Source organism: Oreochromis niloticus, linkage group LG1 (assembly GCF_001858045.2).
Source record: "Oreochromis niloticus isolate F11D_XX linkage group LG1, O_niloticus_UMD_NMBU, whole genome shotgun sequence".
NCBI classification, from domain to species: Eukaryota; Metazoa; Chordata; class Actinopteri; order Cichliformes; family Cichlidae; genus Oreochromis; species Oreochromis niloticus.
In genome coordinates, this window is record NC_031965.2 from 18099980 (window position 1) to 18124115 (window position 24136).

The 24136-nt window shown below is 38.3% G+C and overlaps 1 protein-coding gene across 6 annotated transcripts in view; it reads left to right on the top strand.

The window, feature by feature from the left end:
• The window catches only part of mettl15 (methyltransferase 15, mitochondrial 12S rRNA N4-cytidine), a 50667-nt gene extending 35944 nt beyond the window's left edge, over positions 1-14723 (top strand). For all 6 annotated transcript variants that reach the window (XM_005466931.4, XM_003445690.5, XM_005466930.4 and 3 more), the window contains 3 exons: positions 5531-5722; positions 7926-8104; positions 13958-14723. In XM_005466931.4, the coding sequence (XP_005466988.1) occupies positions 5531-5722; positions 7926-8104; positions 13958-14379 (793 nt within the window). In that variant the 3' untranslated portion in view covers positions 14380-14723. The remainder of the gene's footprint in view (positions 1-5530; positions 5723-7925; positions 8105-13957) is intronic.
• Positions 14724-24136: the final 9413 nt, after the last annotated feature.

Genomic DNA, 24136 nt, shown 5'->3' on the forward strand with positions numbered 1-24136 from the left:
CCAGTATTTATTTCTTCTTCTTCTTCTTCTTTTTTCAAAACATGCAAGGGAAAAATAAGACAATCGTTCAGAGAATTTTACCTGAAATCATGGTAGCTGTTACAAAGGTAAATGGCTCACTTAACATGAAGTGCCACTCACCTGGAAAGGAAGCTGCAGGAGGTAGAGACATATAACTGCACTTACATCAGACAGTTTTCAGCAGCTCTCAATACTTTGTGCAAAACATTATAACATAATAAAACCCAGGGAAAGCTAAAGAGCCAATCAATAGCCAGCCCGGGAAACATATGAGTCAACTTTGTTGTTGCACTGATGGAATTACACAGTTGAAGTTCACTACAATTTCAACTGTGTGATGACAGCCACATCTACTGTTATAGTAAAGATGTAGGCAAGTGTACTGTTTTTATTGGCTTACTGTAACCATAATGTGAATTAGCATGACATTTGTTCAAGTGCTCTGGTGGGATAAGCCAGAAATCTTGATTGTGTAGTCACCCAAGAGTGAGTTGTAAATTTTATATTGTCATGGCTCGAGGAGCATGTGATGCGGAGGTAAAACCTGGAGGGGAAAATGTTTTTAGGGTTATGTTTATGATATGTTATGTTAACTTTTAGGTTTTAAGTCAAAAAACCGAACTTTTTCATATATATACATTAGTGCTGTCAGCATTAATCTCGTTAATACGGCGTTAACGCCATAACTGCATTAACGCGGCAAATGCCCGTTAGCGAGTTAACGCGTATCGGCCCGTGCGAGTCCTGCATGGCGCTAAAGCATTAACGTGCTAACTGTGCTAACGCGTTGACGCTGTTAAGCTCTCAAATGGCCTCATATTTTGACTCTAGAATGTAGACTGGTATATAGAAGGTTTCATGGTCTACTCAGTGACTGCATGGTGGTTTGTGCTGATATGCCACGATTGGTTTTCAGCAAATGTGCCACTGTACATTATGTCTAGATATGTCTTTGTTGGTCTCATCTGTGAGGATACTGTTCCAGATGCCTTGTGGTTTGTTCAGGTCAAAGTTTTGTAAAAACTAGCAGCCCTAGCAAACCAGCCATACTTATTCAGTGTTGTTCAAATTCTACTGACATGAACTTTAACATGCTAACTAAGGCTTGTAGAGTCTTAGATGTAGCTGAACACTGCACTGACTGGCCTTGGCGTGAATTTGCTGGGATGTCCACTCTGGGCAAGATTTTGGCATTGTGTTGACACACACCTGAATGCTCCAGACCTGCAAACTACCAAAACTTCTGTTGTTATAGAGCTGTGCACACTTGCTGATGATCAATTAAACCAGGGGTCCCCAGTCCCAGTCCACGAGGGCTGGTGTCCCTGCAGGTTTTAGATCTCACCCTGGGTCAACACACCTGAATCACATGATTAGTTCATTACCAGGCCTCCGGAGAACTTCAAGACATGTTGAGAAGGTAATTTATCCATTTAAATCAGCTGTGATGGATCAAGGACACATCTAAATCCTGCAGGGACACCGGCCCTCGTGGACTGGGATTGGGGACCCCTGAATTAAACAACTGCATTTCATTAGCAACTTACATAATCATGTCACATAGTCACATAAAATGTGCCTAAATTATTTTGTTATGTTGACCTCGAGCTCAAATATAGTTGTCATGGGTAAATGTTGCAATCCTATATTAATATTTTTTAAACCACTACTTTCTTTGTCGCTGCTCATACATAATATGTAACAATAATAATAAAAATGATGGATGGATGGATAAGTAACTTTGTAATGTAGTTACTCAAAGATATGGAGAAACATATGGAGAAAATGGCCACCTAATATGCTGCCTTTGCAGATAAATTTAGCAAATAGCTTTGAAGCAGTGCCACACTGTTCTCCACTGAACTTAACTGTAAGAGTTTCGAAACTCTTGCCAAATCTTTTACACTGCAACTTTAAAAAATGAAAAAAAAAAAAAGTAGAAATTGGAGATGGTGGGTAGAGTGCTACTGAGGAGGCAGAACAAAAAAGGGATTGTGCAGGTGATGGGGGAAAACAACAAAGCCTTTACTATAGATTTTCCAACAAATTAATCACTGTGCGGGATAGTGAATAACAACAGCAAAGCAAAGAAAGGCCCTGACTGTGTGGGTGAGATGCTCCCTTGCCATTTTGTCTTCAGTGGGTTTTGAAATAGAGGACCTGTCAATTTGTGTTCCTTCTTTTAATGCCCCTAGTTAATCTCGAGGAAGGTGGAGTCTGTAATGTACCTAAAAAGGGCAAGTTTCTAATTGAGTAAACTATCTTACTTGAGTTTATTGCCCCCTCAGGGCCAATTTAGCTTATAGGCAGCAATCAGTAGTAGTGAAAATACTGCAATCAATCAATCAATCAATACTATACATGCAAACATAAACAGTTACTACACAGATTACAGCAGTATCTGATTTATTATTGACACTCATCACAATCTCACAACCAGAGCTGGCGACGGTTCAAAAACAAATTACATTTTGTTTATACAGACTTTCTGTTATTGTCATTAATACCACGACTGCATCAATGTAGATTTTGAATAATGTTATTGATACATACTTTTACAACACTCTCAGATTATCCTGTATAGAAAATAGTCCAACGATTTGATTGTTTAAAAATTTGTTAATAATCATCGTCATCAAAAATAAACGTTTTTATAAATGGTAATGAATGGGTGTTGCAAGAGTACTGTCTCTTAAACATCAAGCAAATGAACTAAAATGAATAAAAATTATAGGGAACCAAAGAGCAGCAGCATCAGTTGGGAAGCTAATGACAAAAAAACACTCTTGCAAGGCTTTGATCACCATGCATTTTTATTATGTGGATTAAAATGTATACCTAAGTGCACCAATGCATGTCGAAAATGTGTCCTTTACAAATGGAGGGAGGGTAAGAATTAGTAGCAGCGTGTTGTTTTTGATTAGCTGTGAGCACTTATTGTGATGTATAGCTTACACACGGCAGGCATAGACTGAAATTAACCATCCTTCTCCAGATGGAGGTTCATGTGTTGAGAGCAGTGACTCAGTCTTTGTGCACAGGTTGCTGATTTTTTTCAAAGATGGGTGAGACATCAGATTTAACAAGGCATTTGAAAGTGCTTTGCGTGCATTTAAGAGCAGAGGCTTGCTTCACTAGCTAACATTAAGGCTTGTCCCCCAAAAAAAAAAGAATCTGGGCAGCGTAGCTTATTGACGCTATCCCAACCATTGAAACACTGAAATATTATTGCAGTGTGATTGCTAAGGGCCAATAATTCCAACATTCTCTCTTCTGAGTTTTCAAAATATTTTCTTTTTTTTCAGTAAATGCTCATACTCAATACTTTTTAAGGAATAGAGAAAGGCAGACAGACAGAGTTCAGTAACTACAAAGTTTTCCAGATAATTTCATTTGTTTTACAAGTGATGCCCTGCAGTATGTAGGCTGAACCAAACATTAATAAATGGACATTGGTAGCTTATGTAACTGCGGCAAGTGTAATAAATAAAAACAACTGAGGAAATGTAAACCATTAAAGGAATTAAATCAAGAAGGAGAGATGCAGTTGCAACAATTGCAGTATGTTGATTCTAAACTATTGGTTGAGGTTTAGAGAAGTGGAGCAGCCGTTCCCTTTTTGTGGTATGAAACATATGAATTCAGATTTTGAGCTGCTTAGCTTTTTGCTGTTAGTCTGCAACCTACAAAATTGTTTTTTTGTCATTTGGAAAGGACAATCTGACATTTTGGTCATTTTTTTTGATGAGTAATAACTTCACTAGAAATGTATTTTCATATATCTGGGAGCTGAGGAAGGCTGCATACGACCTTTTGCCCCTAATGTATAGATGCTAACTCCTGTTGCTCTCTTCTGCCATCATCTTTGTTCATACAATGTTAAAAGGTCACATGAAAAATGCATGAAGGTGGCTTAAGCATCTTACCACTCGTGCATGAGGAAGTCGGTACACGGAGTCTCCTCTGTCAGACAAGGGGAAGGATCTCAGTAGGCTAGCTAAGACAGTCGGCCTCCAAGGGGGTAAAAATAACTGATTCATTTTTTAAAAGGTTCACAAAAAACTACTCAAGCTTTTATGTGTTGCCAGTGACTCGCTGGTATGTCATACTCCTCTTGAACTCGGCAGCTTAAAACGACCACTCTCCAGATGTTGTGTGTGGGGGTTGTTTTAAGATTTTATGTATTCATGTTTATGCCCCAAAGATTTGCAAGATTCGTTTGTTATCCATTCTTACCAGATGAAGTTGTGCCATTAAGGTCTGATAAAGTGAGAAAAAGAGAGCAGTGTTTGTTTGTGCCGCTTACTTTGGTCGTGGCCCAGACTAAGGGTAAGTACAACCTCTAGCCTCTGACAGGTGTGACAAAACCCCCCAAAAAACAAACAAAATCAGAAAAGAAATGAAAAGTAAGAAAAGTAAGAAAATAAAATTTATAACCCTAGTGCTAAACCTAATTTAATCCTAAATTTTGGAAGGCAGTAATGAACTTTTGGGGAAAAAATTTCAATGGTTTTTGATGGGTGTCAGAATGAAGAATTTAGTTGTTCTCTGCTTGCTGAGATTTAGGAAAACAGTTTAATTAAAACAAAAATTTTAAATGCTGATAGTTTAAAGTTAGGGTTTGGGTTACAGTTGCAGTATACTAATGCCTGCTTACACTCCAGAGGGTTAAAAGAACTCTAGAAAAGATGGTAAGAACTGGTCATTGAAACTGTTGCTCTGTTTGTGATATTGGTGTACCTCAGGGAAGTATTCTTGGTCTACTTTTTTTTTTTTAATGTTCACGATTAACCATTTTTTACCCTCTTTATGCACATGACAGTAAGCTGCTTCTGTTAGCCACAAATATTTCTTACATTTTACGTATCAGTTAATGAACTCATTAACTATACATTTCGTCTAGTTAATAGACACATTTTAGAATATAAACTGATGTAATACAACTTCTTTTTGTAAAATATGGAACACATTTCACAATAGTATTCTAATACTATTGTGTCTAATACTCATGTGTCTCCACATTGTAAGCATTTGTGAAGGTAGGTCTTCTTCACTTTACTATGGATTTTCTTTGGTTACAAATATAATCTCTTTGTATTACACTATAAAATATTTTTTTCTGTAACAACTGTTTATGTAAACCTTTCACACACTCACGCACACTTATTACTTATTAAATCACATTTCTTTCCTATTCTGATGCTCAATTTGAACTTAAGCAAGTTGTCTTGTCCATGTCTACATGCATAAATCCTTTAAGATGCTGCTGTGTGATTAGATATTTGCGTTAACAAGCAACAAGCAGTTTAATATCTGGTTTCCTTGATCTGGAGCAAATGCTGTTGAGCTAAATGAAAATGAAATGTTAGCATTTTTTTTAAAGCACTAGATTTCAGCTACATATGTTTTATATGTAGCTGAAACACATTCTCCAGTCTTTTAATAGCCATCATGTCTTCAGTTGTCTTTGTCTCTAAATACACTATTTCGTTCCCTAATTCTTTCTCAGTGGTCGTGTGAAACCAATACTTGGCCGGTTCAGTGAGCTTGAAGACCTGCTGTCAAACATGGACGTTAAGCCAGGCAGCATTGATGCTGTCCTGTTGGATGCTGGCTGTTCCTCCATGCAGATGGATGAGGCAGAAAGAGGCTTCTCCCTGAGCAAAGATGGACCGTTGGATATGAGAATGGATGGAGACAGGTAAAAGATTTGATACATACATTGATTGGCATATTGTGATATGCTGGATAATCAGAAGCGCTTGTGCAGTGTTAATCAATGTAATAATGTGAAAGTGCAGATAGTACAAAAAGGCATACGTAAAATGGGTTACCAACAGCATGGGTCCAATTAATGTTATTTGTTTCTCCTATATGTGATGACCTGAAGGTGTGAAAAAATGTTTTTTAAATTTTTTTTAAACAATCAAAACAAACCCATTTTCCGTCGACCTCTAGTGGTTATGTTAAAGAAAGCGTTCACCAGAAAACTTTTGTCATGTCCCTACATTAAACATTTGCAGACTGTTTGTGAAGCAAAACTAAACCTCCAATCGGATCAATGAAACTGGCTATGCCAGGCATGAAAGCACTTTGCATAACAAAAGTCCTATTCTTTTTATATTGTTTATCTGAGATGTGCTCGGGACTTGTACACAGTAACAGGGCAAAAAGTAAACTGATGGTATATGTAAAAAGTGAGCTAGCATTGTGATTTAATTAGGTAATTTTGTAGTTATACTCTTTAGATAATTTACTGTAATTAGTAGACATTAACATACCCATTTTACACAATCTCGGCAAAGAACTCATTCACTGAGATTGTGATTGGGCTAACCTAAAAAACCACCGTACATTCAATTCTTCCACAGATGTCAGCGTCAGTGTACTAAAGCCTCAGTCACGCTTAGCGACTGGGCTAACTACATTTGAGTTCCCTGACTGATTGGCGAGTGGTTGCTGGCAGTCACGAGGTAAATTTTGTCCCAAAGAGGTATATGGTGCAATTGCTGTGGTTACACACTGATTGCCATGGTTGGCTCTAGAATGCATGGGAAACTCTGCTACTTTCTGAGTTGTAGTGAAACTGTGAACAGAGGCACACAAAAACGTGTTAAAATGTGTTGGCTACAGTGGTGAAAAGTAGGGCTGTGCGATATGACCAAAATCTCATATCCCAATATAAGATCTCTATCATCCCGATAACGATATAAATCACAAAAATTTTACATTTTCTGTAAATTCTGTGAATCTTGGGCAGCTCGACTTGCGTGAAGTGTTTCCAGCTGGGCGTCGTGTACCTGGAGTCGAGTGGTTTAACCGATGCATGAAACGATACATTTTTAGCCATAAGTTGTAACGGCCGCCATTTTCTTTGTGAGTATTTATTACACAGCGTGCTGCGGGGAAAAGCCTGTTCTAACGTTTGAGTCAAAGGTTTATTTTTTAGCACCGGCTCTTTCTCGCTTCTCATCCGTAAATACTCTGCATACTCTTTCACGTGATTCAGTTTATTTTGAAAAGTCTCAACAGGACCTTGAGCTTTATTGTGAAAGGTTTATGTGGAAAATAAACAAGCGGACACGCGATGGTTTTACCGTCGTTGTTGCTAACGACAACGCATAAAAACAGGCGCTTGTCCGTCTGTAGTGTGGTTATATTAAATATAAGAGAAAGAGAGAACTTTAAGAAATTAATATAGCCACTACAGTGACCATCAAAACGATGAAAAAATATTGCCGTAAACAGTTTATTTTGCGACACCACGAAACAAACGATAGCGTAAAATGAAACGATAGACGTTTTTATATCGTAGATGTAATGTTTCCATTTTTCTTAAGTGAATTGTTGTCACCAGTAGGCCACTGACCTGTCTTTATGTCCATGTGACTGGGGCCTAAACCTTTCAGGAGACAACAGATGCATGATTGGGTGTTTTGTCCAATGTGCTATTGAGGGACAGTTTTTCTTAACTTACACAAAGAGATATTTTCCAAACCAAAAGATCAATTTCTCCCATTTGGTCTTATCCAATAAAGTATGTATTTCCCAAGTAGTAAAATGTACTACATTGTGATCTGAAACCTAATTGCAGACAAAGTATGTTTAACATTTATCTATCTAAAATGTGTCAGTGTTTATGTATTATTTTATAGAAATATCCATATTCCTTCCCGAATATTTTCAGAAACATTTCGGCATCACTTTAAAATGTCAGCGTAATCCACAAAGAAACTCCTTTATAAGCTGATGCAAAAGCTGCTTTTCTCTTTTCCTTCCCTCACAATCATTCTATTCATGACTGTCATAAAGGTTTTCAGCTGTAGCTCAGAGTTGTCAGGATTCACCACTGTCAGCAAGGACATGACGTCAAGCAACTTAATTGGGCTTCTCTTTGTGCGTAGGTACCCCGACATGCCCTGCGCCGCTGACGTTGTGAATACCTTAGATCAACAGGCTCTTGCATCCATCCTCACTGCATATGGGGAAGAAAGACACGCCAGGAAAATAGCTTCAGCCATTGTGGAGGCACGCCGTGTCAGCCCCATCACCCGGACACAGCAGCTGGCCAGTGTGGTTGCAGGTAGATAGACACCACCCTGATTAATTCCCTGCAGCATTCAGGAGGCTATAAGGGAAAATAAAAAAGGAGTGGAGTTATTAAGGCTGTCTCCCAGTGGGACGTGTGTGTCTCAGAAAATTACGTGAACTGTGATCTCAGTCATCATCCTCTCTTCTGCCTCTGTTTTGGGTGTTTTTATTCCACCATCCTTGGAGAGATAAAGATGAGGCAGAATCTGAGTTGTAGATGGCTGGAATAAAATGTATGCCTAACTCACACGCAGGAGCCCATCTCTCTCCTTCCACACTGCCTACCTTTTTTGTTTCCTTTCCCCCTCTTTTTTCCCCGTCTTTTCTTTGCTCACAAATACAGACATACACCTGACACAAATGCAAACACCCACATGCACTCACAAACGACACACGAGTTGCATACAACCGGGGTTAGATTATTTGTCTTCGATGATTGTTTTTTTTCCTTTTTTTTTTCTCTTAAGCCTTATGACTCCACATTTGAGATGCTGAATGGGAGAGATGTCGTTGCAACAGTTATTGCACAGAGCAGTATGTGCGTCAGTGTCACCCTGGGAGAACAGGTGTGAGTAAGAGCAGCTGTTTGATGCTTTTTGAAGAGCAAAGCGAGCTGCCACCAGTGTTTATTGGGAACAATCTAAGAGGTCTGGTTTTTTAAGAAAGTTCCAGGGGGAGCTCTATGACCAGTTGTGACAGTGATACTCGGCATCATTTTCAGAATACATGACAAGGGGCTTATGCTTTTCTTCTTGAAGGGGTAATGTGAGACATTACTCAGCAATACACAAATATATTTAAAGTTTTTTTTTTTTACATGGACACAACAAAAAAGTTCTGCAGAATGTTTTTAACTTTCATTTGTTTTCAGTCATTAATTTACTGAAATTTTATAGCAATAGGTAAATAAAGAACCAGGATTTGGGATCTGTATCCATTAATGGGTCCAATGGGTCCAAATAGAAATGATCTACAATAGATGAAGCATTTAAGACCAATGCTTAACCACACAGATCAAAAAATCAAACAAAAAATGCCCTAAAAGTCCAATTTTTGAGTTGCATAAAAATAAATATTAAACAAATAAAAAGAAAATAGGATGACTGAATAAAAGCATAATAATAATAACTTTATTTGCATAGAACTTTTTCAAACACAGAAAATGCTTCAAAGTTTGAATTAAAACATATATCAACAAAGTGAACATATCCGTGTGTGTGTGTGTGTGTGTGTGTGTGTGTGTGTGTGTGTTGGGTGCCTCCTTTTTCAAACAGAACCATAAGATCTTTTCAGCTTTATAAATTTTGAATTAGAAATTTATTTATTTTAACTAATAAATTGATTTACAAACCTTATTTTTCCAACAAGCTTTTTGTTTTTTAAATTTTAGACTAAGAGTTGATTGGTTGTTGTATTTACGACAGAGGTTTAAAAATGTTTAAAAATGCTCTCTAAAACTGTAGGGGGCGCACAATCTCAAAACCGGGGGGGCTGGAAAATGGGGGTCAAAAACATAGGGGGGCCCATTTATGCTTGCAGTTCTCACCCTCATGAATGGCGCCGCATGACAAAAGTGACATCACATTGCTGACCACCCTTTGGTGTCGTCTTGGCCAGTTATGAACCTCTTGATTTTCGTAAACTTGCACATTTGCTGCTACAGGTGTTTTCACAACGGAAGAGCAGGAGCCAAGACTTTGTGAGAAAGTCCACCTGTACAGGCATTTTGTATTATTGTAGGGTCTTTGCCTTACAATATGAAGCACCTTGAGGCAACTGTTGTCGTGATTTGGTGCTGTATATTTAAAATTTAATTTGTGTTGAATGGAATTGAATTGATATGCCACACGTATGTAAGAGCACAGGGATTCCCAGAAAATATTGCAAATGGACAAAGCTCCTGTAATGACAGGTGTAAATGTGGTTGTGTGATGGCATCGTGTCAGTGCACAAAACGACCAATGTGATGAGCATAAATCGGCCATTAGGCGGCACAAGCTGATAGAAGAAACATTAAGTGACGTTTAAAGCCCAGGAATAAACCGGGCATGGCTGCGTCGTATTGGAGCTGCGACATGGCTACAGGGCGTGATCGCTCCCATTCTTTGTTTCCCAGAGGAGCAGCTCATGATCTGAAACATATCACATCATCTGTCAAACATGGTGGAGTCAATGTTATAGCACGGGCATGTGTGGCTGCCGATGAAACCGAGTGATGATGTGACTGCTGATAGAGGAGGCAGGATGAACTGTGTGTGGAGGGCTACACTCTCTGGTCAGATTCAGTCAAATGCTGCAAAACTGTATAAACAGCTTACTGTAAAAAACACTGTGTATAAAAGTGTGTATAAGAATGCCTATGATAATTTTTTTACCTAATGCAATACTTTTAATAAACCTCTTAAATCGAAATCGATAATTTGTAGTTAAATCACATTTTGATTTTTTGATTTAAAATCTGCCAAAACATTAACATTGCTTTGGTTCATTCTTAACTACCTGATTCTCCTTCATGTACACATCATAATCTCTTCTGTTCTCAATGGATCTGTCTTCAGGACCTTTTGAAAGATGAATTAGAGAGGGTGCACATGGCTTGGTGAGGCTAGCCCTGGGCTGGTCCTTGCTGTGCAGGCATTGTATTGATTGCAGTGTGAGTCACACCTTGGGCTGTTCAGTGCAGGAGGAGAGAAATGCCACATCACTCACTTCTCTATTTATTGCGGTTTCTTTTTTGGTCTATGTAAGTGTCTAATTGTTCTTGTCTCTTCTGTGTTGTGGTTGGTCAGAGGCACTAAAAGCTCTTCACTTGTTTTAATGCAAAAAGAAAGATTTTGAAACTTTAATATGCAGCAAATAATCAGTTTTTAGTTTTTGCTTTAATACCCACATGATTTGATTGATTTAACATGACTGATTTGCACATTAGCTCTGTGCATTCTGCACCCTGTATGTTACTCGTGCATAGTTTGGTAAGTGCAGTTGCTCTGGAAGCTTTAAACATTTGGTGAGTGTCTGCAGTTTACGGCACATGCATTTTATCGGACCGCAGGCTCAAATAAATTAAAGGGGTGCAAGAAGTTTTGTAAGAAAAAGATTTCTTCCTCTGAAAGTCAGGTGCAAATTATTCAAGAGTGTAGAAATGTTAAGGCAGCTTGATTTATTTTATTCTGGGAAATGTTTTCATTCAACGGGTTTCTTTTATTTTCCTGAAGAGAGAGGATACCGGGAGTTATTTTAACATTTTCAGTGTTATTCTCATAAGGATAACGCCTGAGGGCTGTTGAGGTCACAACAATCAGTGTGTAGATTGGTAATGTGTTAGCAGATAAGTAGTATGGCATGAACTCAGTCTTTTTTTAAGATGCTATGCTTGATCTGCTTTACCTGTCAGTATTTCTCTTGTCTGTTCAGCTTCCCAGTCACACAGGCCTAAAGACCACTGAGAACCACTGGTCACTAGTAAGGGTGGGTTTAAAATATCAAATCAAATCAAACTGATTTTAGCTTAAATAACACAATGTCGATTCATTAAATCCTGAATATATTTTTAAATATATTTTGCCAGAAATGCCAGAATCTCGGGTTAAAGTTCACAAAACTATTTCAACAACCACAAAACAGCAAATGAGAGCAGGTAGACGGATTCCACACAAAGATGCAAACACAAAGCGCCGATCGTTCACCCGACAGCATGTACATAGACATGCCGTCGGGGCTGAAAGCCGACACCTCACAGATTCTGATGCTGCAGCTTTTGTCGCTCCCCAACCAAAATTCACTGAAACAGCAGCAAAAGAAGATAAAAACTATGCTCCACGTTTGAAAAACATCGTCATGAATTCCTGCTTACTTTTGCTGTTTTGCTTCCACCACGATAAAATCACACTTCCTGCACAGCTCTTTCTCTCTCTCAGTGTACTAAGGAACAGTTTCCCATCTCAAATCTCTGTTTTCTGTATTATTCGCTTGCTTATTACGCACTAGTCTACCGTTGTGTACAGCGCTGTATGGATATGTACTGATAAATGGTCAGTTCTGGTGGATTATGCATTACGTTGCATAATTCGTCAGAACGAATAAAAAACGCCTATGATTTTCAAACCTGGAGGCTGTGGGGTTGCACTGGCTGCCATGTGCATTTTTTTGCTCGTCTGTTTTGCACCATTCACAAATTTTCAAAACCATGTCGTCCAGTCTGGTCAGTCCAGACTGTTGACCTGTACTGCCAAATTATCAGCTAATGTTAGCTAGCCTGGTCAGCAGCTGCATTCATATACTATATGGGTGCCACACAGAGAGACGGTTTTTTGGTGCTTAGTGGTGTACTAATAAAATACAGTGGTCCCTCGCTATAACGCAGTTCGCCTTTCGCCGCTTCGCTGTTTCGCAGTTTCTTTTTGGTGCAATTTTGCATCCTTTTTATTTTTCTTACAGCGCATTCTGTCCTTCCTCCTGATTGGCTGTAGACCATTGTCAATCAGTCTCGTGCCGTGCCTCCTGTACAGTACAGAATGCATTCAGCTTGTCAAATTTACATAAATCTTCGATTGCTAGCAGTGTGACTCTGAAGTGCTGTACTGTATGTTTGTAAGTTTTCTCCCCAACAAACACAACAATGTCGACAAAACGTTTTGCACCGTCAAAGGCAACCGTGGGTGCCTTTGGTTTAAAATATATATTTTCTTTATATCTGTACCAGTATGATTTTTTTTTTATGCAGTAAAATTAGGCACTTTGACATGTAAGTCTCTAAGGCTACGTTCACACTGCAGGCGAAAGTGCCGACTTTTTTGACCCTATGCGACCCATATCTGATCATGGTATGACAGTGTGAACAGCACAAATCTGATATTTTCAAATCCGATCTGGGTCACTTTCGTATGTGGTACTGAATCTGATACATATCTGATGTTTTAGAAAGCGACTGCTGTTTGAATGGTCATGTCGCATTAAATCCGTCTTTTACGTCACTGACACAAGACAGACGCCAATTATCAGCGCCGGAGAAGCGCCGGAGAAGATATCGTGAACGTTTCCTGGCCATGCCGTGTAGATGTTAGTGAAACTGTTTGGAAGACAACGTTGGAGAAACGTGAACATTTTATTTGTACTGTATAATCTGCAGATTCTGACAGAAATCTGCAACTATCTTTTGAAGCACCGCTCCTCTCTAAAACAGCAGTAAGGATAATTATTAGGCCATATGTAAATAACAAAATAACTTTATAACTTAAAGCTAAATTGGGAAACGTAAAGTCCGAAACAAGTCTTTATATTAAGGGCCGTCAGTCAAACAATACTGTTTGGTCTGGGTCTAAACAGAGCGCGTTGTGTTTAGACCCTTTTGCGCATGCGGGCCGCTTTGAGGGTTCACACTAGAGCGCGTTTGCTGTCTCATTTTATTTGTAGTGTGAACAAGCAGACAAAAAAATTGTATTTGATTAAAAAATTGGAATTGAGCATTAAGACCTGCAGTGTGAACGTAGCCTAAGTAGCCTCAATTGGGGCCCAGAGGAACTGCTTTTTTTTTCCCCCCCACTTCTGCATGGCTCTGAAGGTTGCCACTGGTCATTATAAATTTTTTATTTTATTTTTTTTTAACATTTATTGTTATAACCTTTCAGGAATATTTCCTAAAAGAGTTGACTCAACTGCATAAAAATGTGTGAAATTTGTGACTGGATAGAAGTGTAACTCTACCTTTAAGTTGTCACCAAGTTAGTAAAACTATTAGTTTAATTTGTTCTGTTTTTATTTGGAATTAAAATGCAATAATGCTATAATAAATCATTATTGGACCATTAAAGTTGTAAGATTAACTCTGACCAATTCTTGTTTCCAGGATCGTTTCCTCCTGCAGTTGTCTATGCACGTAAAGACCGGCTCAACAGACCTGCACACGTGGCCACTAAGACTTTCCAGGCCTTGCGTATCTTTGTGAATGACGAGCTGAATGAACTTCACGCTGGCCTGTGTGCTGCCCAGATGTTGCTAAAACCCAGCGGACGTCTCTGTGTTATCACCTTTCATTCGCTAGAAGATAGACTGGTCAAACGTTTCCTGCGGGGAGATGACTTATCTAATCTGGATCACTTCAGCCAGAGGAAGCAAGGCACCAAGAAGGAAAACCTATCGCATGAAAAAAGAGACGGAAGTGTCTGTTGGCTTCCTCTGCGAAGAAAAGTGATCACCCCAGAAAAAGACGACGTTAAGGAGAATCCTCGAGGACGCTCCTCCAAACTCAGGGCAGCACTCAGACGATAACTATTGGACATTAAATATAAGACAATAGAAGTTGTAAAAAAAAAGTTGAAGCTTTTTACATTGAACATAATTAAACTTCTACAAAGACTCAGGGTTAAATCTCAGTAGATTTGGTATCACTTTGTAACAAAGGAGCTCAGCAGAGATCAGTGTGTTACTGTAAGCTACTAAGTGGACTTGAGACATGAGGTGATTGTACTGTTTCCTATTTGCTTTGTAAGGAACAAAAAAACCTCATTTACAGTTAAAATTTTGAATTAAATAGAACAAATGTTTACCAGTGTTGATTTCATAGGCCTAGTTGTTGTCAACAATCTGTTTTTTTCCTGACAAAAACAAGATGATAAGTAAAGAAAAACTAATGCACGAGGACAAAGACTGTGATGAAATGTAGTGACATTTTGGTAAATGAATAAAAATGGATGAAAATATTTTGGGGAGACGAGGTCCAATCAGAATGAATTAACGTGTTACGAAGGTGGGAGGAGTTAGGGGAAGTGATCCAATCAAAAGTAATCTTGTGAAGTAAGATGAGATTTTTTTGGTAAATGGTACAGCTAGCTTCTCATGCTCTCTGTTTCTCATGAAAATGTGACAAAATGTCAACGCTTGGGAGGAAGAGAAGTCATATGGAGCCATTTCGCATTTGATGTCGCGGAAAATAAGACGCTTTGTAAACCGTGTGTTGGGAACTTGATAAGCGCTTAGCCTTTATATTTTAGTCAACTGTTGTTACTTCAGTCTGCCTTACCGGAGTCATGTGTCCAACAGTGTTGGGGAGTAACAGAATACATGTACCACCGTTACATATTTAAAATACAAAATATGAGTAACTGTATTCTGTTACAGTTACCGTTTAAAAAGGTGGTATTCCGAATACAGTTACTTTGTTGAAATAAAGGGATTACACGGCAGTATTTTCCTGTTTCATATGCTAGGCTGTCCCTTCTTTTTTTGGTAATTCCACGCCGGTGGAAACACGCATTAAGACACTCTAATGCCTGGGTCTCAATCTCGCAGCCCATGTCACCCCTACTTGCAGCCCACATAATGACGTGACAAAATATTTTAAAAAATTATTGTTCAAAAAATTATTTAATATGAAGCCAATAGGCAGAGTGTTACAGGCATAGCCCTAAAGAATGTAGCCTCATGGGCAGGGCAGTGTAGTCCAGTTGTAAGTAAGCTATTAAGACCCAGACAACAAAGTAAAGCTAGTTTTCGGCTACGAGCCCGACATGGAACCCGCCATATTAGCCAGAGGTCCCTTTACTGCAGTTCTGAGCCGCGGACCTGTTTTATATACACACGGAATAATTTTCTATACGAGATCGCTGCAAAAAGTGCAGCCTTACCTAATGTCCACCCTACTGTTACTCATTTTATATTAAGATTTAAAAATCTAGTTGGTATTGGTATGGCGAGTATCCTTCAGTAATAGTAATAAATCACACAGCAATAGTACATTCATGTAGTGGTTAAAAGCTTGATAATATATAAAATAATCCCAAGTATTCAGCATACGTTACTGTCATTGAGTAACGTAACGGAATACGTTACAAAATACATTTGGGGGCTTGTATTCTGTGATCTATAGTGGAATACATTTTAAAAGTAACCTTCCCAACACAGACTACCAAGCAAGTTCAGCATAAACAGGATATCTTTCTGTTATCTGGCTTCACTTACCCTGCCAGTGTTAACCAGTCAGCCCAGTCAACCTGATTGCCAGGTGGTCACACAAAATTTAATCCAGGGTTTATCAGTCGAGGTTCATGTGAAACGGGCGGCGTTGTCAGCATCTGAACAGTCAGAAACATGGACAGGTCTACTGGCAGCAGATCAGATGATTTTACAAAGGAGGATGAAGCTATTATAATATTAGAAAGTTATAATATTAGAAAAATTAGGAAGAGGTTAAACGCAATACAAGCTGAAAGCAACCCAGCTTCTGCAGAGAAATCAGCTGAGTGTCTATTATAGGAAAACCAGTAGCCTATAGTAAAAGCACTTGGTCTGTGGAAATGAAAAATGCCTACTATATTAATAATGTTTTAGTTTATTTGAAGCAAGGAAGTCCTGCAAAAATCACATCTAACATTTGAAATCTATCATATTCTCCCATTTCTCAATACAAAGGATAATCTGATTGATTGCGATTGTGATTTCATTCATCATAGACACAAATATCCTGGACCGTTGCATTAGGAAGAGTACCCAGTGTTTTTTTAAAAAGTGGATCCATCAAGTAAAGAATAAATATAAAAACAGAATTCAAACATAGGCTGAAGTTCAAACCGAGCGTGATATGATTGTTGGTGTCAGACAGACTGGTCTGAGTATTGTTGATGCCAGAGGACAATAGTGAGACTGCTTTGAACTGATAGGAAGGCAACTTTACACAAATAAGCACTCGTTACACCCACTGTGTAAGGCCCAAGGTGCAGAAGAGCATCTCAAATCTTGAAGCAGAAGGGCCACAGCAGCAGAAGATGACTCCCGTCAACTAAAAACAGGAAACTGAAGCTACAGTGTGCATGGGCTCTGCAATACTGGACAATAGAAGATTGTGTGTGAATAGAGAAACAGCCAAGAGAATTTTAATTAGATGCGTGTCAGTATGGAGGACCACAAGAGCCACACACATCGAAATAAAGAATTCTGTGCTTAAACTGTGTTGGTCAAGTTACCTGGAAATAGAAATTAGTTGCCAATTACTGATTACTTCTCCAAGAAAGTAATCCCATTACTTACTGATTACTTATTTTCAAAAGTAATTAGTTACTTAGTTTCTTTTTAAAATTAATTTTTTTGTGCGTGTTTACACTCACGCTTTCAAATAGATGCAAGTAAAACACAGCAAAAAATAAACAAAATTAAAGGTTCAACGGCACTAAGTCCTGTCACTCTTAAGTCTATTTTCACCTGTTTAGCAGGAGTGGGTCTGTCAGAGGTTTGCCCGGTGGAAGTGGATGTTGTAACCGCAGCGGTCATGTCAGTCGGGGGATCTGGGGGTTTCTGTGTGAATTTCACATTCCTGTTACAGCGTTCTGGTTGCTTGCTCAGATTTGAAGTTTAATTTTTCACTGTAGAAGGAAGTTTTCTTCCCACGCAGTGTACAGCAGACGCTGGTTTTGTCACTTTTTATGGAATCGAACTCAAAGTAAGGTCAGTACTATAAACGTCTGTTGCTGCCACAGATGTTGCACGCTCGTACGTCATTGTCATGGGCAGAGATGGGCAGTAATGCATTATTGTAATCCGATTACTTTTTTCAAGTAACGAGTAAAGTAAGGGATAACTATTGCAAAAAAAGTAATTAAATTACTGTTACTTTCCCATAAGCACGCTGCGTTACTGTATTACTACTGTGAGAGTGTTTCACAACAATGACATACAAGCGTACGACGTCCGTGGCAGCAACAGACGTGTGTAGCTCAGACGTGTGTGGAGTGTGGGAATATGACTGTGCAGCGTTTAAAGCTTGGAAGTACTTTGTAGTAGTTTGATTCTGTAAAAAGTGACAAAAACATGAGCGTTTGCTGTACACTGTGTGTGGGAAAAAAACTTTTTTCTGCAGTGAAAAATTAAACTTCAAATCTGAGCAAGCACCTGGCACGCTACCTTGGGAATGTGAAATTAAAAGAGAAACCTGACCACTGTGGCACCGGGCAAAGTTCCTGCCAAACAGGTGAAAATAGACTTAAGAGCGACAGGACTTAGTGCTGCTGAATCTTTGATTTTATTTATTTTTCACTGTGCTTTATTTGCATCTATTTGAAAGAGTGTAAACACTTTTTTTTTTTTGGGGGGGAATATGCGGAAAATAGGTTTAAATGTTAAACAAATTTCAATCAGAGAGTCAGAGTGTCACAGGCTGGGTCTCTGACCCAACGTTTTGAGTTTATTTGGTACCTTTGACTCTTTTTTGTTAGTATTTTAGGTCTGTCAAGCTGGTGTTATCATGTCTACGTTTCCATGTTTTCCGGTTTTATTTTAAAAGAGTCATGTGTTCTTTTGTCATTGTGTTTAGTTTCACTTGTGACTTCATTGTTTAATTTCAGTCAGCTGTTTCCCCATGTGTTCTCACTTCTCCTGATCACCTGCTGTGTATTTAAGTCCTCTGTTTTCTGTGTTTCGTTGTCAGGTCATCTGTTATACTTACCACAATCTCCACAGTCTTCATAGTCTTCGTTGTAGTTTCACACTGTGTTTCATAGTTGTCATGGTTGTTCATAGGTTTTCTTAGTTTCATGTTTACTGCTGACTTCCAGCCAAATAAAGGCTCGCTTTTTGTTCTACCTGCAACTCCACTCTCCGCATCTGCTTCTAGGTCCTGTTCACAACACAGTGGCATACCCCACCATGACAGGGGGAATGTTGCGTATAATTAAATTTTCGCTTGATGCAATCTGCATAAAGTTAAAAGATTAAAACTAACAAAACAAGTTTTAAAATGAGACTATTTCATTTGATTTAATTTTATATAATTGGGTATGCAGAAAAAATAGAATTAGGCTGAAAGGTCTATTGCTTTATTACGTATTCAGGTTGTGCATCATGTTTTTCAAAAGTAACTAATTACTTTTGAAAATAAGTAATCAGTAAAGTAATGGGATTACTTTCTTGGAGAAGTAATCAGGAAATAGTAACCAATTACTATTTTCAAGTAACTTGACCACACTGGTCATGAGACACTTTCACAAACAAAATCACAGTTTAGTAACGCAGTAACGCAGCATGCTTATGGGAAAGTAACAGTAATCTAATTACTTTTTTTGCAATAGTAATCCCTTACTTTACTCATTATTTAAAAAAATAATCGGATTACAGTTACATGTTACTGCCCATCTCTGTGCTTAAATAATGAATTGTACAATAAATAATGCATTTGTAAATTCATTTACGAGTTATTTCATTTGTTCAAACATTACCAAAGTAATTTATTATTTAATAATTTTATTTAAAATAAAAACATGATTTTTAAATCAATTTTTCAAAATGAATTATTAGTCTATCAATAAATACTTAAAATCGAAAATGAATTTCACAAAAAAAGAATTAGGTATGCAGTTCCTGCTTTAAACTATAAAAACCTCATTTCAAAAAACAAAACGAATTCCAAATTAAAAACGAGATTTTCACCATTGTTTTCTAAACACAATTTTAAAAAGAGAAATAAGTAAATGGATTCAAAAATAAAAGATTTATTTTTGAAATTTAAAATCTCGATTCCACTTCTCATTCTCTCAGTTTTCCTTTCCTGTTAGCTCACGGATGTGCTATTATATTAGCTATTGGATAGTGATGTGCGATACCACTGATTTCCTTTCTGATCCGATACCAAGTAAAATTCAGGTTGGTATCGACGATACTGATCCGATACCAATACTTTGTACAAGAACTTATATGTTACTGTAGTTCAAATTATACCTTCATAATGATTACAGGATATCAGACTGCTTATTCTTATTGTTTAATTGTGAAGAATTGTTATATAGGAATAAAAACCTGAAGTTGTATGTTAATTGACGCTATTTGAACACATATATCTTGTCATTTAACATGTATATACTTGCCTGGACATTTCAACAAAAACGTTCAACATTCATTCATTCAATTTGCAAATTCTGAACACATTTTAAACACCACTATATCACTGTGATTGTTACTTTCCACAATAATTAGTTAACACAATAAAACACACCTTTTAGCTTTTCATGTGTTTTCAAACTGGGTTTTTGGAGTCCTGGAGTGTAAAATTTTCTGTCTCTAAAGCACACAAAAAGGTTCAGACATTTTTCATACTGCATGTTTGTTTTTTCCAAAGATATAATTAACACAGTACAGTGGGCTACATACTGAACTTGAAGGATAAAAACAAAGTATCGATCCAATTGTGCTAATATCTATCCGATACCAATACTAGTGCTGGTATCGATGCTATCGATATTTGGATTGATCCACCTAACTCTACTGTTGAATTAGCTTTGAGATTAACTACTGGATTAGCTGTCAGATTAGCTATTAGATTAGCTATCTCATTTCCGAAATCCTGAAGCAATGCAAATTAGCCACAAAGCGCAATGTAAGGAGCTCCCTGATTGGTTGGACAGACACAGGCTGGCTGCCTGGAATTTTATATACTGCTGTTTGTGCTCATAGCTTTGCGCCACTAAGTAGTGTGTGTGCTTGCACAATGGCCATTCAGCCTCGGGATTTATATTCTGCCCGACACGGATATGTGAAGAATGAAGGGGCTCTGCAGTGAAACGGAGTGCTGAAGCTCCGAGTGTGGGCCTGGGGACTCAGCCTGACCACCTGTTCAAGTTAACGTACTAGCATAGCTAACGCTAGAATCACCGCATGTAGCCCCGTTATTTTAAGACGATCTTAGCTTATGAAAATGTTACATCGTTACAGTACAAGCTAGCTAGGTTTTTTTTGTAAGCCTATGTGCTCTTCACAAATAAAGCTTGAAGCAGCTCAGAGTATTATAACCGGCCACTGAGCCCTGTTACATTTATACAGTGTTTGAGCAATGGCTGCAACCTACAGCCTTTAAACTCGTGATTAAAACGCTGTCTGTAAACACATCAGTCCAGATGTTACCACATTACTTTCTGATACTTAGAGTTAAAAGAACTCAATTCAATTCAGTTCAATTTTATTTATACATCGCCAAATCACAACAACAGTTGCCTCAAGGCGCTGGTTTCCAATGTCACTGGCATGACAAGCAGATCCCACCTGAGGGGACGCCATAATGGTCTGGGGTGCTTTTTCCTTCAGTGGAGCAATGGAGCTTCAGGAGGTGCAGGGGCGTCAAACGGCCGCTGGCTATGTCCAGATGTTGCAGAGAGCATCCCTCATTATGACTGAAGGCCCTCGTCTGTGTGGTAACGACTGGGTTTTTCAACAGGACAATGCTGCAGTACACAATGCCCTGGTTTGGACCATCCTGCGTGTTCCCCTGATATAAATCCAATTGAGTACTTTTGGGGATGGATGGCAAGGGAAGTTAACAAAAATGGACAACAGTTCCAGCAGTTTTGGGAAAGTTACTTTGAAAAAGTAATTAGTTATAGTTACTAGTTACCTCTTCGAAAAAGTAACTGAGTTAGTAACTGAGTTACAATATTATATCATTCTTTTCAGCACAACCTCACATGTCTGAATTTTCCTTTATTTTTTCATTTAATGCATACTGTATTAACACATTTGATCTAAAATCAGACAAACAACATAACATCCTAGTAGAAAAAGCTATATTTTTACTGTAACAACCACAAACATGTTTAACGAATCATTTTCATAACTTCAAATGCAAATGTAAATTGTAAATTTTGAAAACCTATGCATAAGTTTTGCAGCAACAATGCTGCAAAATCTTCCATGAATGGTGACGCCATATTCTAGAGATGTTATTGGTCAGTAGGTGATGATTCCATACCTGAACCTGCTCTGTGCAGGTTAGGTCTGTAGCATAAGTTACCACTGGTATACCTCAGTAAGAAGTGATACAAAAACCCCAGGTTTCACCTTGAAGTTATACCTGGATAAGATTAAATGATACTTCTTAGTGCAGGCCTCTTACCAAGATCAAACAGAAGCTACAACAGTGGCAATGGCACATAAACAACACGTTTAATTACACACAAACTCAATGTGCTTAACATAGAAGATGAAACAGTGAGCACAGACTTGTATGAAGCTGGCCATTTTTGAGGTTTTATTCCCAAATAAAGTTATTGTCTGTTTTTGTATTTGTTGTCCTTATTGATTAATTCCTTTCATTTCAACAGTGCTGTAATGATCCCATGCTGTGTTCGAAGTGAAGGAAGGTCTTATGTTGTGGCAATTTTTTTTTTTAATCTAGCATATACTTTCTTACACTGCTCATGTTTGACAGCATGTTAAATAGTCACCGTAGCTAAGTAGCTCAACATATAAAACAAACAAACAAACAAAAAGAAAAACCCCACCTTCTCTCATTGACGTCTGTATTTTCCCTGAACCTCCCTGGCTGAGTGAGACCTCTACTGTACCACATGAATCAGTAACGCCACAAAATACTGAATGACGCAAGTGTCAGAAGTGGTGCTGAATGAGCTGGGTGGTTGTTCTTGAGCATTCTCTCACCTTCAACTGTAAGCAGATGAGGTGTTTTGATCTTTACTATTTGACTTTGACTAATTGTAATTGCTCCGTCAAGATTATTAACACTTTTTTTCTCTTCTGTCTCAGTTTAGTGCTCTCTAAATATACCCTTCTCGTTACCTTGGAAACTAAATGGCGCAAGTAACACTCAACTGAGTCTAAAATTATATGCTGTTTTAATCTAATATGAAATGATGCTGCATGAGTTTGATTGTCCCTCCCTTTTGACATCAGTGAATGTCAAAACACCATCCCTGCTGACTGAACATGTCCTGACATTTGAGCTCGTGGATACTTTGTTTCTATTTTATGGCCAAAAACTCTTTACTGAATCACACTGTTTACCGTGTGTCAGGAGGTGAACACGGGTAAGAAACTTAGACTCACGACTTCATTTCGCACTGACACGTGACAGCGTTCATATAAATGCAAAAGGATGAAGAAAGCAGCAGATAGGGGAGATGAGATGCACTTTTTTCTGAGTAAACATCTTCCTTGAACAGTAATAATAGTACTCTTTTTCTGATGTGTTTTTTTTCCCCCCCCCTTTTAAAGCAGTCTTTTCTTCTGTTATCATTGTACCCAGTATGGAGCCATGTTATTGTGTGCGTTCTTATTTTCAGCATATTTGTAATCTTAGCTCTGCATCTACAGATCACTGGAGGATCATACTCACCACAAGTTGTCTAGCTACAAGAGTAATGAAAATAGATGCATGACTAAAATTAAGATGAACTTGAAATATTTTCTAATTCGTCTGATAAGTAGCTCAACATTTAACACTGACTTTAAAGCTGCAGTTTTGAAAAAAAGGGAAAACACATCATGTAAGTGTGGAGTATGAAAGATGTGGACTCACTAGCAGTTTGCGGGGTCGTTAGCAGCATGTAAATATATGTAAATGTTCATTAACGCAAATATCCAACTAGCCAATCACATGGCATGGCAACCTGCTGAAGTTCAAGCCGAGCATCAGAATGGGGAAGATAGGGGATTTAAGTGACTTTGAATGTGGCATAGTTGTTGGTGCCAAACCTGGTCTGAGTATTGTTGATCCTAGAGGTCAGAGGAGAATAGCCAGACTGCTTCGAGCTGAAAGGAATGCAACATTAGCACAAATAAGCACTTGTAACAACCGAGGTATGCAGAAGAGCATCTCAAACCTGAAGCAGAAGGGCTACAGGAGCACAAGGCCACATCATGTGCCACTCCTCTTATATAAGAACAGGAAACTGAAGAAACAGTTTGAAAGGGCTCACCAAAATGAGACAACAGAAGATTGGAACAAAATCACCTGGTCTGATGATTTGAATGGTAAGGTCAGAGCATGGACTCTGCTATCAGTGGTTCAGGATGTTGGTGGTGGTGGTGGTTTTTGAGCAGCATTTAAACATCACAGCCTTCCATGTGATCTCTTAATCTATGATGTCGGCATTTTATAAAATGATCTGACCATCCAAGAAATTTGTGCTTCTAGTTTGGCGAGTGAAATTCTAGTACTTCATAAGTCTAATGAGCAGATATCTGCATGTGCATGCTGCGCACACACACACACACACACACACACACACACACACACACACACACACACACACAC